The sequence below is a fragment of the Dama dama genome, chromosome 20 (genome assembly GCF_033118175.1).
Source record: "Dama dama isolate Ldn47 chromosome 20, ASM3311817v1, whole genome shotgun sequence".
Taxonomy (NCBI): domain Eukaryota; kingdom Metazoa; phylum Chordata; class Mammalia; order Artiodactyla; family Cervidae; genus Dama; species Dama dama.
This window is the reverse complement of record NC_083700.1, coordinates 96,803,998-96,823,582: the sequence shown is the minus strand read 5'-3', so window position 1 is coordinate 96,823,582 and position 19,585 is coordinate 96,803,998. Positions and strand designations below refer to the sequence as shown.

Below are 19,585 nucleotides of genomic sequence, written 5' to 3'. Positions count from 1 at the left end.
CGACAGGCCTGGAACATAGACACCCACCTCCCTTTGCTTGGGCGAGGCTGCACCTAGGTCTAGTGTATGCGAGGCCATTGAAGACTACGGGGAATTAAAACCTGGTTATACCACTCTCCTAGACCTTGGGCAGGTCATTTCACGTCTCAGCACAGGTTCCCTTCTCTGTGAAATCAGGATGCCCATACATGATGCTTACTGCAGGGCAGTCACTGTTTTAAGTAAGCACCGTACTATATTAACTCATCTAATTCCACAACAGCTCCAAGAGGTAGGAACTATTACTATCCCAATGCTAGAGACAAAGAAAATGAAGCTCAGTATCACAAAGTTGGTAGAGCTAGAATTCAAACCCTGGCAGTCTGGTTCCAGATTCCTCTTAACCCCTCACTATACTGATAACAACACTTAATAAAGTTCAGGAGGTGCGAAGCATTTAGCTTAACACAGTGGTTCTCAAACTTAAGCTTGCATTAGAATCACTTGGAGGGGTTATTAAAACAGATTGCTGTGCCCCATTCTTAGAGTTTTTAATTTAGGAGTCTGGAGGGCAAAGCAGAATACTGCATTTCTAAACAGTTTCCAGGGGATGGTGATGCTTATTTGAAATGAGTGGGTGGCCATGGTAGGGTTTTAGGCAGGAAGCAATATAATTCAATTCAGGAGAAAATTTACTGTTCTGTGGACAGTGGATTAAAAGGACACAGAGGAAGCCAGAAGATAGATTAGATATTTTTTGAGCTCTCCGTATTCCATCTGCTTCTTAAAATGGTGTGATGGTATCCTCAAAATGTTAACAGAGCTTGTCTTAGTCCTTCAGGCAATCAGTGACTTCTAATAAGTAAGTATGTGTTAGAACGGAATAAATCCCAACATATTTTAAAAAGGTGTCCCTAGGGGTTCTCCCCAACCCTCTTCTCACCTCAAACTCACTCTTCATAGAAGATCTCATCCATTCTCATGAGCTCTCTGACCATCTAACTTTCTTTTTTTTTTTTTTCTTTTCATCTAGATTTCTAAACTCATTTCTGCAGACTTTCTTCTGAGCTCCAGGCAGACCTGTGTTCCACTACTGTGTGAACATTCTCATAGGCCCCTTCAGTTCAACATGACTCTTGCAAGAACCATCTCTCCTCAATCCCAGTCTTCTTGGGTTCCCTTCCTTGGTGAATAGCATCAGGTCAAACAGCTGGGAGTCACCCTCAATTCCCAGTCTCTCTCCAGCAATCAGGCCAGGTCTGTTTGCTCACCGTTATATTCTTTGTACCACATACCATGGCTAGAACATAGGAGATTCTCCATAATATTTTTTGAAATCATTTGCTTTCTGAACAAACATTTATTGAATGACAGTATAGATAGATGAATGTTACTAGTTATCAAGTCTTGTCCATCATACCTTCTAAAGATTCCTCCTCCATTCAGGTCTAATTCTTTTCCAACTTCACAACCAGCCCCTGTGCAGGACATTTTAGTTTCTTGCCTTCTACCTTGTCTCCTTGACTTCAGATATTCACCCCTTTAATTCTCCTTGCACAATCCAGAGTATTTTTTCAAAAAGGCAAATCTATTTTGTCTGTCTCTTATTTAAAACCCTTCCATGTATCAAGGCATACTAAAGAAAAGTATGTTACTTAAAATTACAAAGGTAACAACCTAAAAAATAATGATAGAAATGTATAGGGCCAATGGAAGGAGGGAAGTATAGAATGTGCAGTAAATCTTATGTATCATAATAGGAAGTCAGTAGACAATGTTTAAAATCAGGAGATGGTGATAAAAGCCTATTGTAGAGCTATGAGTATAAACACCAGGAAAAAATAGCTAAAAGTGGTTGCCTCTGGGAATTGGGACTAGATGTGGGAAAGGTTAGGTACGGGTAACTATCTTTTAATAATAAACCTTCCTGATGCCATGGACTAGAATTACTTGGATTAAAAAACAAAATCAAGTCAGAGCATAAAAAGTTTTTTTTATGGATCCTCATTGCCCATAGAATAAAATCCAAGCATCTTAGACCCATCTTTTATAACCTTGTTACTCAAAATGTGGTCCCTGGACCAGCCACAAGGCCACCAGCAGGGAGCTTGTTAGAAATGCAGAATCTCTGGCCCCACCCTAGATTTACAGAATCATAATCTGCATTTTAACAAGATTGGCAGATAATCCATATATGTACAGTCAGGTATGAGAAGCATTAGCTTCAATATTGGTTTCTCCTCACTGGTTAGAAGAACTTGACCTCCTCTCCTTTAGTCTAAATTTAGTGGCTACACTGTGTGTGTGTGTGTGTGTGTGTGTGTGTGTGTGTGTGTGTGTGTGTGTGTGTCCAGGGGCTTCCCTGGTGGCTCAGACGGTAAAGAATCTACTCCAAGAAGGCTTCCCAAACCCCATTTAGCTCTGTTAGCACTTTTTCTTAAAATCCCACTTCCCTAACTGAGGGTACTTAACCTTCCGTCAGCAAACATTCATTGGGCGCCTGCTGAGTGCCTGGCTGGACTCAGCGCCACAGTCGGGAGAAGGCGCTGAGTTTCCTTCAGGTGAATACTCAGCATCACCCAGCCTCACCCGTTCTGTAGCCAGAGGTGTATGCGCAGCACCCGAAGATCCACACTCTCACACACACATACCGAGCTCTGCGCCGCTTTTCTGAGTGTTACGGCGCCCTCCTCCCTCCGCGACAGAGTGCGGGCGGGGACCCACCGGTTCCGCCCGGCACTAGCGGCCGAAAAAGGAGGACCCCCCCAGCCCCGGGAGCGGGATCCCGGCGTCCGGTCGCCCAACCCCGTTCAGGCTTAGGCCCGCATGGAGGGGACTGCGGAGTCCCAGACGCCTGACCTGCGAGACGTGGAGGGCAAGGTGGGCAGGAAGACCCCTGAAGGGCTGCTCCGCGGGCTGCGAGGCGAGTGGGAGCCGGGAACCTCTGGCGCTCTGCTGCTCTCAGGGGCGCCTAGCACGGGCCACAGCCTGGGGGACAAGATCATGGCGCTGAGGATGGAGCTGGTGAGTGGGCTGCACGGGCCAGGGGGACGGAGTCTCCAGCGTGGGGCCGGAAGGGATGGACTCGCGTACCCAGAGTTGGGCTGGGGAGGAGAGAGTTAAAACCACCTGCCTAACTCCTCAGGATTCCTACCAGATCAATCTTTAATCCTTGGGGTTCGTTAATTGCCTTCCCCACCAAGGGTGAGTGGAGTATTGACTCCAAGTGGGAGGTGCAGGATTTGGTAAGTTTTTTTTTTTTTTTTTTTTTGGCCAAATAATTGGGAGGGGAGAGGTGAGGGTTGGGAAGCCCTGAGAACCTAGGACAGCACAAATCTAGCTCCTCCTTTCCCCCTAGCCACCATTACAGGGCAACAGTTTTTTCCTCCTCCTCCAAACTGGGCCCGGGGTTTGTTCCTCTGGCTCCAGTATCCACCCCAACACTCTGCACAGAAGAGATTTGGGTGAAAACTGCCTGGACTAGGGCCACTAAAAACATCCTCTTTCCCCAGCATCCCCCACACCCACAGACAATATCTGAAAGTTCCTAGGAGCTTAGCAGACACAGAGGAGCAGCACCAGCGCGTTGGTCTCACCTCCTCAGACTCTGTCTCCTTCCTGCCAGCCCCCCAGTACACTGGAGATTTGCATCTCACCTGCACTGCCTTGGGGAGAAGAGGAGGAAACCAGCACCCAGCCCCTTCCCTGTTGCTGCTGCTCTAGATTCAGAGCCAAAAGGGCAGTTGGGGCCTCCCAGGCTCCCTAGGGCCCTGGTTCCGGTGAAGGGGGTGATCTACACCTGCCACCACTTTGCAACCATTTCTAGGGAACTGAGGAATTGCCAGCTACTTTCTGGCCTAGAACCAGGAGCCCACAGTGTGTCAGCTAATGGGTCTTCCTGGAGCCCCACTGTGCCCAGTTCTGTGCCATGCTGAGGGGTGTGTGTGTGTGTCTGTGTGTGTGTGTGTGTGTAGGGGGACGTTGGGAGGGAGGTCTTGGGGCTTCCTGAGAGGATGGAAGGAGAGTTTTGTGGGCAAAGCAGTCAGGGAAGGCTCCCCGGGGGAAGGATTTTAATGCCATGTGTGCATTTGGCCTTGAAGATTGGAAGCTATTGCCAGATTCTCCCCAGTAGGGCTGTAACTGTGCCCACCTAAGGGAAGGGTCTGGCTTTGCCTCACTGTACAAACTTTAACTCAGGGCAGAGAAAGAGCTAACTTAGAATGTCTTGCTTTGGAAACCAACTTTCACCAAGTGCATGTGCCAGGAATCATGCTGAACATTTTACAAGATAGTCTCCTAGTTCTCACGGAAACTTATTAGGTAAGGGATATTTTATAGATGAAGAAACTGAGGCACAGAGAGGCTAAGTAGCTGCCCAAAGTCAGACAAAAAGTAAAAAGTATAGCCAAGTTTTGAATTCAGATGATTCGCCTGCACTTTACATTTTCAGTACTGAGACTTGCTTTGTGCCAGATGCATTAAATGTCTTTTACGTCACTGGAGGGAGAAAAGCAGTTATCCTTTTCCCGTCTCACAGAGGAAACAGGCTTGCAGGTGCTGAGGGGCTTGCCTGAGCTCACACTGGGAGGAGCCATGGCTGGTCTCTCTGGCTTTAACTCTTTCCTGTCTTTGGTGGAGACTGCGTGTGTGCTAAGTCGCTTCAGTCGTATCCGACTCTTTGCGATCCCATGGACTGTAGACTGCCAGCCTCCTCTGTCCATGGGATTCTTCAGGCAAGAATACTGGAGTGGGTTGCCATGCCCTCCTCCAGGAGATCTTCCTGACCCAGGAATCGAACTGGGGTCTCCTCAGTCTCCTGCATTGCCAGGCGGGTTCTTTATCACTGGCACCACCTGGGACGCCCTGGTGGAGATTACCTATTGGTAAACTTGAAAGGATACATTTCACTTTTGTTTGGGTCTTTCTGCATTTCTGACCCAGCCTGGCCTGGGGCCCAAGACTACCTGTGAAAGACACAAGGGAGGGAGCCTTCTGGTCCTGCTCAGGGAGAGATTCCCTAAGTGCCCTACTCCATTCCTTTCTCCCTCCTCTGCAAAGGTGCCTTTGGTCTCTTTATGCACTCTGCACTGGGGAAGACAAGGGGTGGGGCATTGGGCGGGTTCCCCTGGAGCCACTTGTGGCAGAACTAGTCCAAGCCCTGTAAATAGTGTCCTTCAACTTCCCCTCACCCAGCTTTCCGGCAGGGATCGGGCAGGCCTGCCCTTGAGGCCAAGGTCATCCCTGCCTCTTGGCCACTTCCCTCCCCTACTCAAAAGTTGAGTGAACCAGACAGACTCTGCGATCTGTGGGAAGGGAAAACAAGGGCAACCTCCCATACTTAATCCTCCCACCCACAGAACTGTTGCTATGGCAACCCACCCCCACAGAACAGTTTGAGAAAAAGCATTAGGCAGGGAGAGAGAAGGCTTGGGTTCAAGTCCTGGCTCAGCTCCTGAATCGTTTTGTGATTTTGAGAAGAGCCCTGACTCTCTTTGGCCTCAGTTTTTCTACTTCTAGAGGGATGGAAGGGGGACCGGGGGTGGGGGTGGGGGCGGGTAACAATAGTCTGGGAATCTCAGTCTCAAACCAGAGAGCTAAGACTCAGATCTCTGGGTTTTTGTGCTAGGACTTGACTTAGATTGAGCCTGTGAGTGAGCTGTACTTGTGACCCTAGGGCTGGTCAGAGCGTCTGATGTGTGCTTGTTAAGGGAGGAATGGGGAACCTGAATTCCCCTGGGAAAAGAATTGTGTTGGAGTGGCCTCTGAGGCTGCATCTCTTCTGCTCTGTTTATCCCCTTTCTGTTTCCAGAGAGATTGGTGTGAAATGAGTGTTTCTTTTTCTGGCAAAAAGCTTTGCTTTCTTCTATTCTGAGGAGCTGTGCTGTCACAGTCAGGGAATCCCACTGTCACAGGACTATAGGATCTGCTGCTAAGATTCATTTCCCACCAATGTGATAAAATCCAGCCCCCAAACCCTGAGACCAGCAAAGACACCAAAGAAAATGAAGGCCAGAGAATCACAGCACTGAAGCCGACCTACCCAATCCTAGGCTAAGCACCATAAATGAACTGGGTGGGACCTGCTACTCTCAGGGAGCTCATAGTCTAGGTTAGGGGAGAAACAGACTAGCCACTGTGGTACAGGTGCTGGAACCCATGGAGCACTTCTTGGAATGTCTTCACTGTAGAGTGACATGGTCAGATTTGTGTTCTGGAAAGGCACAACTGAATTGGAGAAGCAAGCTATTTCCTCTGGTTACAATGACTCTCCATTGCTTTGTCTGGCTAAGACTCACTTGACTTTCAAGTCTCAGCTCCTGTCCTTTATTCTAGGAAGCATTTCCTTACTCCCCTGGTTAGGTTGTAGTCCTCTAGGTACCCACAGCTCTCTGTGCAGCATTTATGTTCCCTCGAATTTCTTGCTCTGAATTTTAAGTGCTTGTATCTTTGTCTTATCTTATCCACTCCAAGGGCAAGAAATGGTGTCTTTTCTTGCTTTATCTACAAAATGCCATGCCTATAAAAAACACTCAATAAATACTGTTCCATGACCGAGTGGCTTAATTTCACCTTGAAGAAGTATGGGGAAGACTTTCTAGAGGAGGCAACATTTGAGTTGGGCCTTGAATAGAGTCAGTGGGAATTCAGTTCAAGATGGCACATTAAACACATGCATTTACTTCCATTCCCTCTTGAAACTCCACTAAAAGCCAGTAAAGAGCTTATTTTTAAAGCCATGAAGCCATTAGGATAAGAATAGGAGAGAAGGTGATAGGAATAAAATCTGGAAGCTGAGAGCAGAAGGAAGAGTAGTAACTAAGCAGACTTGAAAAAAGCTGAATTCCAAGCCAGCAGTGAAGAAAGCAGAAAAGCAATCCATTTTGCACCTCAAAGGTCTCAGGAGCTGTTCTCAGATATTTCTGGAACTGAGGGTGCAAGTGGAGCTGAACACAAATGGGTTGATGAATGTCTATCTAAGAATCATACTCTTTAAAGATTTCCTTCACAACTGGGCAACTAATTGCCCACTACTCCCTTATCATCGCAGAAGACTGGAAATGCACGTTTTGGAAAAAAGGGAACAGAAGGAAGGGACGAAGGGGAAGGGCAGAAGGCTGGAAGGCAGGAAGAAAGGGAAGGAGGGAGGGATGGAAGAAGAGAGGAAAGAGGAAGGAAGGGAGGAGAAAATAAAGCAGGAGAAGCATTTTTAGTATGAGAAGTTTTGTTTAATGCATTTAGTTTGGTCACGGACTAAATGGTTTCACCTTTAATCTATTTGTCCCCAGCAGGAAATAATTGAATATAATCTCTTTTATCTTGTGTCATTAATAGTCTGTATAGTCTATGGTACTTCAGTTATTTATGTCCAGATCTCCTTATTGAAACTGTAAGCTTCTGTTAAGTAGGGAGAGTTTCTCCATTATTTTTGTGTTCAGTTCAGTTCAGTTCAGTTCAGTTGCTTAGTCGTGTCCAACTCTTTGTGACCTCATGGACTGCAGCACACCAGGCCTCCCTGTTCATTACCAACTCCCCTCCTGGAATTTACTCAAACTCATGTCCATTGAGTCGGTGATGCCATCCAACTATCTCATCCTCTGTCGTCCCCCTCTCCTCCCGCCTTCAGTCTCTCCCAGCATCCGGGTCTTTTCAAATGAGTCAGTTCTTTTCATCAGGTGGCCAAAGTATTGGAGCTTCAGCTTAATGAACATTCAGGACTGATTTCCTTTAGGATGGACTGGTTGGATCTTCTTGCAGTCCAAGGGACTCTCAAGAGTCTTCTCCAACACCACAGTTTAAAAGCATCAATTTTTTGGTGCTCAGCTTTCTTTTATTTATTTTATTTTTTATTTTTTTATTATTTTTTTTATATTTTTTTATCAGCTTTCTTTATAATCCAAACCTTACATCTATACATGATTACTGGAAAAACCATAACTTTGACTAGACAGACCTTTGTTGGCCAAGTAATGTCTCTGCTTTTTAATATGCTGTCTAGGTTGTCTTTGTGTAATTACTAGAAGATCCAGGTACCCAATAATCATTTGTTTAATTGAATTCAAGTTGGGATATTCTTCCAAAAACACAAATAATTTCAAGGACAAGATTTTCTGTGCTTATGCCATAGTAGATAAGTTTATAATAATAGGCATAGCTACCTTTTATTGATTAGTGAATACTTGTCAGACAGTATGCCATGCCTGTGAATGTTCCTTCTACTTCTTAATAAACCTTTAGAAAGTATCCTCTTTTACCATGAAGAAATGATGGCTTAAAGGAAAAAAAAAAAATCCCATTTCATATGGCTCATTAGCGGCAGAACCGGAATTTGAATCTAGGACTGTTTAATTCCAGTGGCTATATTTTTCTCAGTGTACATATACTCAGTCTTATTTTTGGCTTATCATTGTTGGTCTGAGTGAAGCAATTATTTCCTGAATAGTTCAATAAACACTTACCAAGTAATATATATTTAAAAAATAATAAAACCAAAGGTCTCCAGATTGGGAGACACCAAGCAGAGTCTGAGAGCAAGAGGGATTAAACTAAAATATGCCAAATGTTATGTAATACCCCTCCCAGCCTTTCCCTTACTTGGCTCCCAGAATAATGGCAGCTTTGCTTACATTATATTCTCTAAATGGGTATAATGTAGTGAATCTTATGAACCCAAGAGAAACACACACACACACACACACACACACACACACACGCACACAAAGGATACTACCTACTTTACCCAACTGAACAGCCTCACTGAATGACTCTTAGTGAGGTTCAGGGTTGGCAAGCCTCAGGCACAGAGTTTCCAATCAGCTTTTTTAGAGACCAGTCTGAAGTGTGAGCAGCAGCTTAAGATTATAAGACTGATGAAAGCTTTTAACTATACAGACTTAAACAAACAGAAAAAAAAAAAAAAAAACTTGAATAGAGATATTCAGAGAGATAAGAACTTAAACAATTGTTAATTATATCCTTAAAGAGATGAGATAATATGAACAAAAAATGGAAAGTTATAAAAGGAAACATGTAAGGACTTCCCTGGTGGTCCAGTGGCTAAGATTCTGCACTCCCAATGCAGAAGACCCTGGTTCGATCCCTGGTCAAGGAGCTAGATCCCAGGAAACATTCTGTAAGCCATATCTAAAGATTCTGCATGCTGCAAGTAAAAGATCCTGCATGCCACACCTAAAAAGAAAAAGAAGAAGAAAAAAAAAATCCAAGATCTAGAAACAACTCTTGAAAATAAAAACATGATAGGAAAAAATTGAAAAACTCAATAGAAGGGTTGATAATGTTGAAATGTTTCACAAACTAGAATACACATAGGAAGAGGAGGAAGAGAGAAAAAATAGAAGATCCATTCAGGGTACCTTCTATCCAAAAAAAGATATTTCCAGGAAGAACAAAAAATGTGTGTGTATGTGTGTGTGTGTGTGTGTGTAGGTGGACAGGTGGCTTAGACAATTAAAAATCTGCCTGCAATGTGGGAGACCCAGGTTTGATCCCTGGGTCGGGAAGATCCCCTGATGAAGGAAATGGCAACCCACTCCAGTACTCTTGCCTGGAGAACTGCATGGACAGAGGAACCTGGCAGGCTACAGTCCATGAGGTTGCAAAGAGCTGGACACGACTGAACGGCTAAACACTTTCATTCTTTCATATATATATATATATATGTATTTTCATATATATGTATATGTGTGTGTGAATATATATATATATATATATATAAAATCATCAATGAAATAATTAAAATCTCCCAGAACTGGAGAACATGAGCCTACAGATTAAAAGTGCCCAACAAATGACCAGTTCAGAGGATGAAAGCAGAATCACATGATGGTAAAATCATTGTGATAATTTAAGACACTGAGGATCATGAGAAGATCCTAAAAACTTCTAGAAAGAGTGGGAAGGTGGTCACATACAATATCAGAATGGCATCAGACTTTTTAAATGTAGCACTGAAAATCAGAAGACGATGGAAAAATGCTTTAAATTCTGACAGAAAGTTATTTTCAACCTAGATTTCTGTGCTCAGCTAATCAGTCAATAGTGTGAGGAATGAATAACAATGTTTTAAAACATGTGAAGCTTCAAAAAATATACCTCCTATGTAGGAATAGTCTGCAGACTTTTCTTGGGAAGCTACTGGAGGAAAAGTGCCACACATACATTAAGGAGTAAATCAATAAAAAAGATGTGGGATCCAGGAATTGGGCTCCAACTCAAGAGAGGCAAAGGGAGTCCCCGAGGTGATAGTGGAGGGAGATGATCTCTGGAGGGTAGGTGTGCAGCAGGGACAGACTGGAGCGGGTCAGAAGCTGCCTCGGAGAAGAGGGACTAGGTAGAGCATGTGATATGTTTAAAAGTCTTGGGGGGGGTGGAGTGAATTGGCAGAGTAGTACTGATATATATGAAAGACGCTTACTCCTTGGAAGGAAAGTTATGACCAACCTAGATAGCATATTAAAAAGCAGAGACATTACTTTGCCAACAAAGGTCCATCTAGTCAAGGCTATGGTGTTTCCAGTGGTCATGTATGGATGTGAGAGTTGGACTATAAAAAAAAAGCTGAGCACCGAAGAATTGATGCTTTTGAACTGTGGTGTTGGAGAAGACTGTTGAGAGTCCCTTGGACTGCAAGGAGATCCAGCCAGTCCATCCTAAAGGAGATCAGTCCTGGGTGTTCATTGGAAGGACTGATGCTGAAGCAGAAACTTCAATCCTTTGGCCACCTCATGCGAAGAACTGACTCGTTTGAAAAGACCCTGATGCTGGGAAAGATTGAGGGCAGGAGGAGAAGGGGATGAGATAGAGGATGAGATGGTTGGATGGCATCACCGACTCAATGGACATGGGTTTGGGTGAACTCTGGGAGTTGGTGAGGGACAGGGAGGCCTGGCGTGCTGCAGTTCATGGGGTCGCAGAGTTGGACATGACTGAGCAACTGAACTGAACTGAACTGATATATATACACTATAATGTGTCTAATAGACAGTTAGTTGAAAGGTGCTGTATAGCACAGGGAGCTCAACTCAGTGCTCTGTGATGACCTAGAGGGATGGGGTGGGGGGTGGGAGGGGGGCTCAAGAGGAAGGGCATATATGTATACATATAGCTGTTTCACTTTATTGTACAGTGGAAGCTTATACAACCTTGTAGAGCAATTATACTTCAATTAAAAAAAATAAAGCTTTGAGAGGGAAATTCAGACTACTGGGAGAGAGTTTAGGGATGACTTACTGACAACAATATACCAAACTAAGCAAAATAGTTGTGGTAGTAGTAGTAATAATAAGGATAATAATTATTATCTGAAAAGGAAAACTTAAAGTTGTAAAAAAGGAAAAGTAACCACAGTAAACCACATAGCTTAGCTGTGAGTAGCATTTCCAAATTCTAATAAGGTAAATGCTGAATAATTAATTTTATTTCATATGTTGTAATGAAATGGGGAGGGTATGAGTATGGCAGGGATATAGGGAGTAGGATGAAAGAGTTAAATCCTTAACCTTCTATTATGTACAAAGTCAATAGAAAATACTTAAAAATCAGTAAGCAGTTATTTAGAAATTAGAAGGTAAGTACCAAAATAAATGGGCTTCCTTGATGGCTCAGCAGGAAAGAATTCACCTGTAATGCGGGAGACATAGGAGACATGGGTTTGATCCCTGGGTTGGGAAGATCCCTTGGAGGAGGGCATGGCAACCCACTCTAGTATTCTTGCCTGGAGAATCCCATGGACAGGGGAGCCTGGCTACATTCTGTAGGGTCACACAGAGTTGGACACAACTTAAGTGACTGGGCATGCACACAACAAAATAAACAGCTAAAAAATTAATAGTAGTTGTCTCTGGCAAGTGGGATTTAGAATGGGGAGACTGTTACTTTTCTTAACAAATCTTGCAGAACTATTTGCTTCTTTAATCTATGTAATCTATTACTTTTATTAAAAGTGAAACTAAATGAAATGAAATTTTAAAAGTTATGTGTGGCAGGACCTGGAGTTCCCATGGAGATATGGTAGAGATGAAGTTAGAGGGATGAGCACGAGCCATATTATGACAGGCTTTTGAATATCTGCTGCTAAAATATTCCAAAGATTTTATTTTCTGAGAGCAGTGCAAAGCCCTTAAAGGTTCTTGAGCAAGGGAGGGACAAGTTCAGACTTGTGCTTGGGGAAGATAACTCAGTGCATCTGAGCTGGAAAGGACCCTAGAGATTACCCAGTAAGTCAGACTTGCCCTCAGTGCAAGGGAGACTGGTGTATAGTAGAGGGAAGCCCCAAATCTCTAGCCAGCAGGATGCTGACCCTTTGAAGCTCTAGCCAACCCTTCCCTCCCCACAGCAGCTACTGCCACACCCCAGAGGGACTGGGGGACCAGCTTAGCATCCTCTTTATGCCATGCCCCCAGCTCATGCCTCTGTTTGGCCCAATCTATTTCCCAATTAACACTTGGCCCCCTCCAAGGCAACTTTTTGGATGACTGCTTTTAAGTCTTACTTGTGAGTTTGGACTGGTTCAGTAGTAAATATTCTATCTGTGAAGTTTAAATCTCAGTAGGTTTGGATTTTAATATTTAATATTTACTGAGATCTTACTCTATACCAGGTATAGTGGTCCGTACTTAACAGACAACATCTCAAAACTCTCCCAACCACCCTTTGAGGTGAGTCATTTAAACCTATTTCACAAACAAGGAAACCCAGGCCCAACAAAGGCAAGAAAGTTGCCCACAGTCATAAAGCTGATCAGTTGTAGAGCTGAGATTTTAAGCAACAATCTGTCTGCTTCTAATGCCTACAGTCCAAACCATTCTATTTACATGATTCTTGAAAGTCAAGCATAGCTGGTTGGATTACAAGGTAGAGGCCTCTAGAAACACTGGGGAAACCCGTGGCCTAGAACCTGGGACTGATTTCTTCTCCCACTCCCCTAGGCTTACCTGAGAGCCATCGATGTGAAGATCCTGCAGCAGCTGGTGACCTTGAACGAGGGCATTGAGGCGGTGCGCTGGCTATTGGAGGAGAGGGGGACGTTGACCAGCCACTGCAGCAGCCTCACCAGCAGCCAATATAGCCTGACAGGCGGGAGCCCAGGCCGCTCAAGGCGAGGCAGCTGGGACAGCCTGCCAGACACCAGCTCCACTGACCGGCTGGATAGTGTCTCCATCGGCAGCTTCCTAGACACAGTGGTGCCCAGCGAGCTGGATGAACACGGCCCCCCTGGGGCTACCCGTCCCGAGATGGACTGGGCAAAGGTTATACCTGGTGGGGAGAGGGCCAGGACTGAGGTGGACCTGACAGCTACCAGGCTAGGGAGCTTGAGGGCCGTGTGGAAACCCCCAGGGGAGGGGCTGCAAGGTGCACCTCCTGAGCCGCCAGAGGATGAGAGTGCTAAGCTGGGCTTTGAGACCCACTGGTACTGGGGCCAGTGCCAGGATGATGTGACCTTCCTGTAACAACTCTTCCACCCTTTTGTACTCCTATGGCTCTTTCATCACTAGGCCCTGGTCTCCCTTGAATTTGTTCTCCCTCTGTCTGGAATTAGGAAGAGGCTGCACTGAAATCAGTTACCATGAAACCTGGCCTTACCATCCCTCTGGTCCCTGGGGAGGCTCTGCCTTTAACCTTCAATTATTGGGTCCCTAGAGCTATTTCCATAGATACATGGACTCTAGAGGCTTGACCTGTGGCTCCAGGTGTGATAGTATCTCTTCTCCTTTCCCCACAACGAGGTAAAGATTTGAGAGTTTAGCATCCCTATGAAATCACTGATGAAGGGACTGGGATGTGATTACCTCACCCAACTTCTAGGAACCTTAGCCCCACTCTTGGCCAACATGGAGGACTGTGGACATTCAGGGCCAACCCTCCATGGATTGGCCCTCCCAGAAGCCTTTGGGGTTGGTAGGGCCACCCCTTCCTGTCTGGTGAGTGATGTCATTTCCTGCCAGGATGGATTAGCCTTTCCTTTGTACCAGTCTTTTAGTGATGATAGATATAGGGGTATTTGAGCCTCTGCTGCTAAATGAGACCATATTATTTATTCTCTGTACCATTCCATCTTGTGAATGGGAATATACTACCCTCCTGGCAGGAAAGTTTCTCAGTCAGATGTTTGCACTTCTCAGAAAGGTTCTTCCTATTTAAACAGGGAGTTCTTATTTTATTCTAGGGATTCTCACTTCCTCTCTGACCACCTGCCTGTCTGGTGCCTGCACTCCTGTTTCTCTGCTTTTAGGGAGGAAGCTGGCAGGGGCCTCCACCTACAACAGTCTGTTTGGCCTGCCCTGCCATAGGCCCTTGTCTTACTCTGTCCCTGGGTTGCCTCCATTCTTGTATTCTGGCTCCAAATCTGTCTGCCAGAAGGTTCAGCCTTTGTGTCTCCACACCTTCTCAGTTTCTACTCTGGGCCTCAGGCCTTTAATATGCAGATGAGTCCCTCAGCCTTGTCTCTTCAACTTCTGATGGGAGCCAGAGGGAGAAGCTTGGGGTGTACCACAGTCTCCAAAAGGGGGAGATATTTTCTCAGATCCTGTGATTCCCCTCCCCGCATCCTGCCCCAGACCGTCCACCATTTGGACACTAGGATGCCGCCCTGTAGCTGGGACACAAGGAATCCCCTTGTCTGGGTTACAATGGGGGGCGTGGCAGAGAAAGACTAAAGCTCTTTGGTCTTAGGGCCCGCATCCTGGGAGGGGAAGAGTAGGAGGGAAAGACTGCTTTCCTTCCTCTCTTAGAGCAAGCTCTAGACTCCTGGGACTGCAGAGGAAGCAGGGCACTGGCTCTGGTCCTGGGTCCCAGGGCCCTAGTGAGTTACACCAAAGAAGGGACTCAGGGAAGCTGCCAACCTGGGGCTCAGCGAGGGGACAGGCCCAGAGACAGGGTGGAGATGAGGGCTATGAATGATGTCAGAGTATGAATTCTTGGAAATTAACTCTTGGAACCCCAGGTACTGCCCCTCTGTTAGTCTCTGTCTTTCCTGGGCCCTGAAACTATTAATAGATTATTGGAAGGCAAAAAGGAGAAAAAAAGGATGTCAGGTGATCCTTCCCTATTTGCTGTGCCCTCCTGAGTTGAGAAGATCCTCTGAAGAAGGAAATGGCAACCCCTCCAGTATTCTTGCCTGGGAAATCCTATGAACAGAGGAGCCAGGCAATCTACAGTTCATGGGGTCGCAAAGAGTAGGACATAACTAAGTGACTTCATTTCCTGACTTGAGGAATCTTCCTTAAATCCTAGAATAAGTCCTGCAGTTTCTCTACTTTTCATTCTATGTTGGGGAAGGGACAGAAGCCAAGTTGTTCATCTCTAGTTCCCATAAACTCCTCAAGTCTTGTCCCGAAACCCCCACCCAGATCCTTTTCGGGCAATACATTTGATTTGTGGCTCTCCTCTAAAGACCATGTTTCCTCCTCTCCTCTCAAAGGGATTGAAATCTCTAAAGAATATAAGTAAGTCTCTTCTTTGCTGCCCACCAGCCCTCTCCTTACGATCCCTCTTGGTCTCAGGGCTTCTGACCTCCCTTTAGGCTGGGAATTCAAGTACCCTTTCCCAGTATCCTGACCCTGTTGCCATTTTGTGGTGACTTTGGGTAACTACCTTTCTGCTTGAAACCCTTGTATTCCTTTTTTTAAGCTTGCTGGTTCATTTCATCTGCAAACTCCTGAGCTGAAGAGGTTGTCCGCCCTCTTGTGGCCATTATGCACCATTGCTGGAGTAGCTGGGTGAAACCTTCAGGCTCAAATAGAGCCTTAATGAAGACCAGCCCTCTCATTGCACAGACAGGTTAGAGAAACAGGCCTAGAGAAGGCAGAGAGTGCCCCAGATTTGCCCGTGGTAACTCTGTGAGGATCCTCAGGTTAAAGAACCCAGATCACCTGCCTACCTGCCCGTCCACCAAAGTTCCATCACTTGGCCAGACCAGTCCCCCACCGCACCCTGTCAACATCATCCAAGCCCAAAGGATCTGAAAGCAATTTTCTCCCTGTTTTAACACTCAGGTTCTTACCTTGTCCTAGAGAGGCAGCTTGGTGTTTACAGGAAGAGCAACAGGCTCTGAGGAAAGAGACCCTTGGACCAGAATTGGGTAAAGGGTGCATTAATCTGGACCAGGGATACAAGGAAAATCAGTCCTGGACCAAATATTTTTCTGGGAAGGCAGGGTGAGTAGGCCCAACATCATGGGATCAGAACTCAACATTACAGACCTGGACATTAGAAGCAGGGGATAGGGGTGGAAGACGAAAGATAAATTCAGCTGGATCCTGAGGATTTGGGAGCTTCAAAGTCAAGGGGTTACAGCGTAGTTTGGATAGGCATCTGAGGGTGTTGAGAGGCTAGAGAGGTGGGTGAGTGGGGCTGCCTGGGAATTCCAGGTAACCTGGATATCCCGTGTCAATACCTTAGATTTCATTTCACTCCCAGAGAAGCCGGTAAACACACACCCTTGGTCCCTCCTACCTGCCTCTGTACTGGCTGTTTAAGGCTTAGCTCTCCTGTTAGTGTTAGAAAGGTCCTGTTAGACCTTTCCAGGTTATGAAGAGGACCTGTTTAGGAGCTCAAAGAAGAAGACATGAAAAGGGAGAGAGATGCAGAAAGACAAAAAAGAATGAGATGAAAATGGAGTCTTGAAAATATAACCAGAGGGAGCATACTATCCTCTAAGTGGACTGCAGACATTTGTCAGGGTCAGGGTAAAGGCAGAGGCGAGACTGCTCTTGGTAGCTGTGGAAACAGCACCTGAGAGGGTAACGGGTGATCCTGCTGGGATGAGTCCATCAGGGAGACGTGAGACCATGTGAATGCTCAGGTATGAGAGCCTGCATTTAGGATAAGGTAGTGAACTTGAGCACTGAACTGACTGGGAGCTCAGTGGCAGCTTAGGTGAGAAATGTTTGGAGCTTGCAGTGGACTCAGGCTCACTCTGTACATGGTGCCAGGCACATACTGGGTGTTCAGTAACACCCAGAATGGAGAAATAAATATGTGTAAACCCAGGAAGAGACGTGACTTATAATTTAAAAAGTGGTTAATTAGGAATAGGAAATTTAAAGTATTATTCCATTCTCAGCAACGCTATAAATAATGCATTATTAACAGATAGATAGTAAATGAACTATGGTATGAACCTAGGTCAGTCTGACTGCAGGGGCTTCCAGGAAGTCTTCCTTGATTCCCCATTCCCTTTTCACAGACCTTACTCTCCTAGGAGAATAGGTTACGCTGCCTAGCAGCAGAGCCTATGTACATGTTTTCTATTGCTGCTATGACAAACTGTCACAAACTTAATGACTTAAAACAACACAAATGTATTATCTTACAGTTCTGGAGGTCACAGGTCTGAAATCAATTTTATTGGGTTAAGTTAAAGCGTTGGTAACCTCTTCTGGAGACTCTAGGGGTCAGTCCATTTATTTGCCTTTTCTAGCTTCTAGAGGCTGCTTGTGTTCCTTGACTCATGGCCCCTTCCTCCATCTTCAAAGCCAGCAAAATAGTATTCTGCCTTTCTGACCTCTACTTCCATTCTTACATCTTTCTCTGATTCTCCTGTCTCCTATTAGGAGGATTACATTGTGATTATATAACCTTGTGCTTACATTGGGCCCACTGTGATAACAGAATCATCTCCCCATCTCAAGATCCCTACCTTAACCATAGCTTCCAAGTCGTTTTGCCATATAAGGTAAACTATTCCCAGATTCTGGGAATTGAACAGGATTAGGACTTGAACATCTTTGGAGGAAGGACTGTTATTCAGCCCTCCTCAAGCAGAGAGGGAGAGTGGGCAGGAAGATGCACCCAGGCCCAGAACAAGCCTCTCAGCTGTGTCGAGCCTCCTTCAGCCTGGAGTGAGAGGTGGTGCCAAGGGAAGATAGCCAGGTCCAGGCCCCATGTTTAGAGAATGGCAAATGCCTCCTGCATCACTACCAAAGAGAGCTGAGAGTGAAGGTCATACTTGGGAGAAAGTCTCAGTTAGGGAACTTTTCAGACCTGAGACTTCCCTGGTGAATGTAGTGGAGGGTTCCAACAGGCTCTGTCTTCAACATTGCCTCCTCTCCAGATCATACCTTGTTCCTCCTCAAGGTAGAAGATAATTACCAGCTAACACTAGCCTGAGCTCTCTCTACAAAGAGTAGATTAGTTGTCTCTCTTTTAAATTATTATTTTTTTATTCCTTGTTAAACCATGCTTGGCGGAGCATGGTGACCTCTTGTTATCAGTTGATACCAGGCCCCTTTTTGTTTGATTTTCTTCTTTTAATCCCTGATCCCTATTCTCGTTCCTCTCCCTGACCCAGACACACACTTCAATGTGTTCAGTATGTGTTTGGATATGTATGTATCTTCAAAATATAACTATGTGCTTATGTGTTTTAATATATATAAATGATATACTTCTAAAGTAAGCCAACCTTTATAATGAATTAACCCATATTACAGTGATTTAACACAATAAAGATTTATTTTTCACTGACACAGCAGCACAGGTATTCTTGGTTGGACGGCTCTCCTTCACTGCCTATTTCATATCCTAGGCTCCTTCCATGTTCAGGTGGTGAGAGGCTGACCCTGTATTATAAGGTTCTCTATCAATTCTTCACCAAATTGTTTTACCATCCATTTATGACCATTTTATAAATTGGTCATTTCACTAGCAATTACAAAATGATTATCTCTAATGCTATTATTTTTTCTTCTATTAGTTCTAATTCTCTACAGAAAAACTTTTTTACATCCTTCAGGACCATTTGGTTACCCTGAAATAAAGTTCATACCAGAATAGTAAGATAAGTGCTTAAATCTCTGCCCTTATTTATTCCTTTCAAATAGTAAGTTGATGTCCTAGCAACTTTGTGTTCAATGGTTTTGTTTTGTTTTACTTTCTTTTTAAATTATTGTTGTGAACTTACTGTTTTAATATATTTAATGTCTTTTAATCATTTTGTAGTTATTTTTTGTTTTATATCATGAAAAATCTTGAGTGTAAACAATATTAGAGAAAATAGTATAATGAATTTCCATGCATCCATCACCCAACTTCAATAATTATCAACTCTGGTCAATCTTGGTTTATTTATTACTACTCTTCCCCTAACCAAGATTGTTTTGAAGCAAAACTAGATATGATTCTAGTTTATTTATAATGTTTTATTATGTATCTCTAAAATATAAGGACTTTTATTTAGATTATTGCACCTAAAATTAATAATTCCTCAATATAATAAAATATAACTCATTTTCTGATAAACTTTTGTTTAAGTTTTAGTATCAGGATTATGCTGGCCTCTTAAAAGAAGTTAGGAAGTATTTCTTTCTCCTTTGTTTTCTGAAAACATTTTTGTAAGTTTGGTAGCATTATTCAGTATTTGATAGACTTCATCAGTGAAATAATCTGGGCTTGGAGTTTTCTTTGTGGGGGAGGGTTTTGATAATTTCAATTTCTGTGATACATATAGAGGTATTCCAACTTTTAATTTCATTTTGAGTTAGTTTTGGTAAGTTGTGCTTTTCAAAGAATTTGTTTCAATTAAGTTGTTGAATTTATTGGCATAAAATTGTTTATAACACTGCCTTGTTATTCTTTTTAAAAAACTGTT

At 44.4% G+C, this 19,585-nt stretch overlaps 1 protein-coding gene across 1 annotated transcript; it reads left to right on the top strand.

The window, feature by feature from the left end:
• Positions 1–2,661: 2,661 nt before the first annotated feature.
• Positions 2,662–19,558, top strand: LURAP1 (leucine rich adaptor protein 1). The gene is made up of 2 exons (XM_061122015.1): positions 2,662–3,003; positions 12,924–19,558. Exons 1-2 carry the CDS (start codon positions 2,806–2,808, stop codon positions 13,443–13,445), a joined length of 720 nt encoding a protein of 239 aa, XP_060977998.1. The 5' UTR covers positions 2,662–2,805; the 3' UTR covers positions 13,446–19,558.
• The last annotated feature ends 27 nt before the right edge of the window (positions 19,559–19,585 follow it).

Excerpts from the sequence above, each read along its gene's own strand:
- LURAP1 (XM_061122015.1), top strand. The coding sequence starts at position 2,806 with ATGGAGGGGACTGCGGAGTCCCAGACGCCTGACCTGCGAGACGTGGAG. Across the intron at positions 3,004-12,923 it reads TGGCGCTGAGGATGGAGCTG|GCTTACCTGAGAGCCATCGA; the intron begins GTGAGTGGGCTG and ends CCACTCCCCTAG.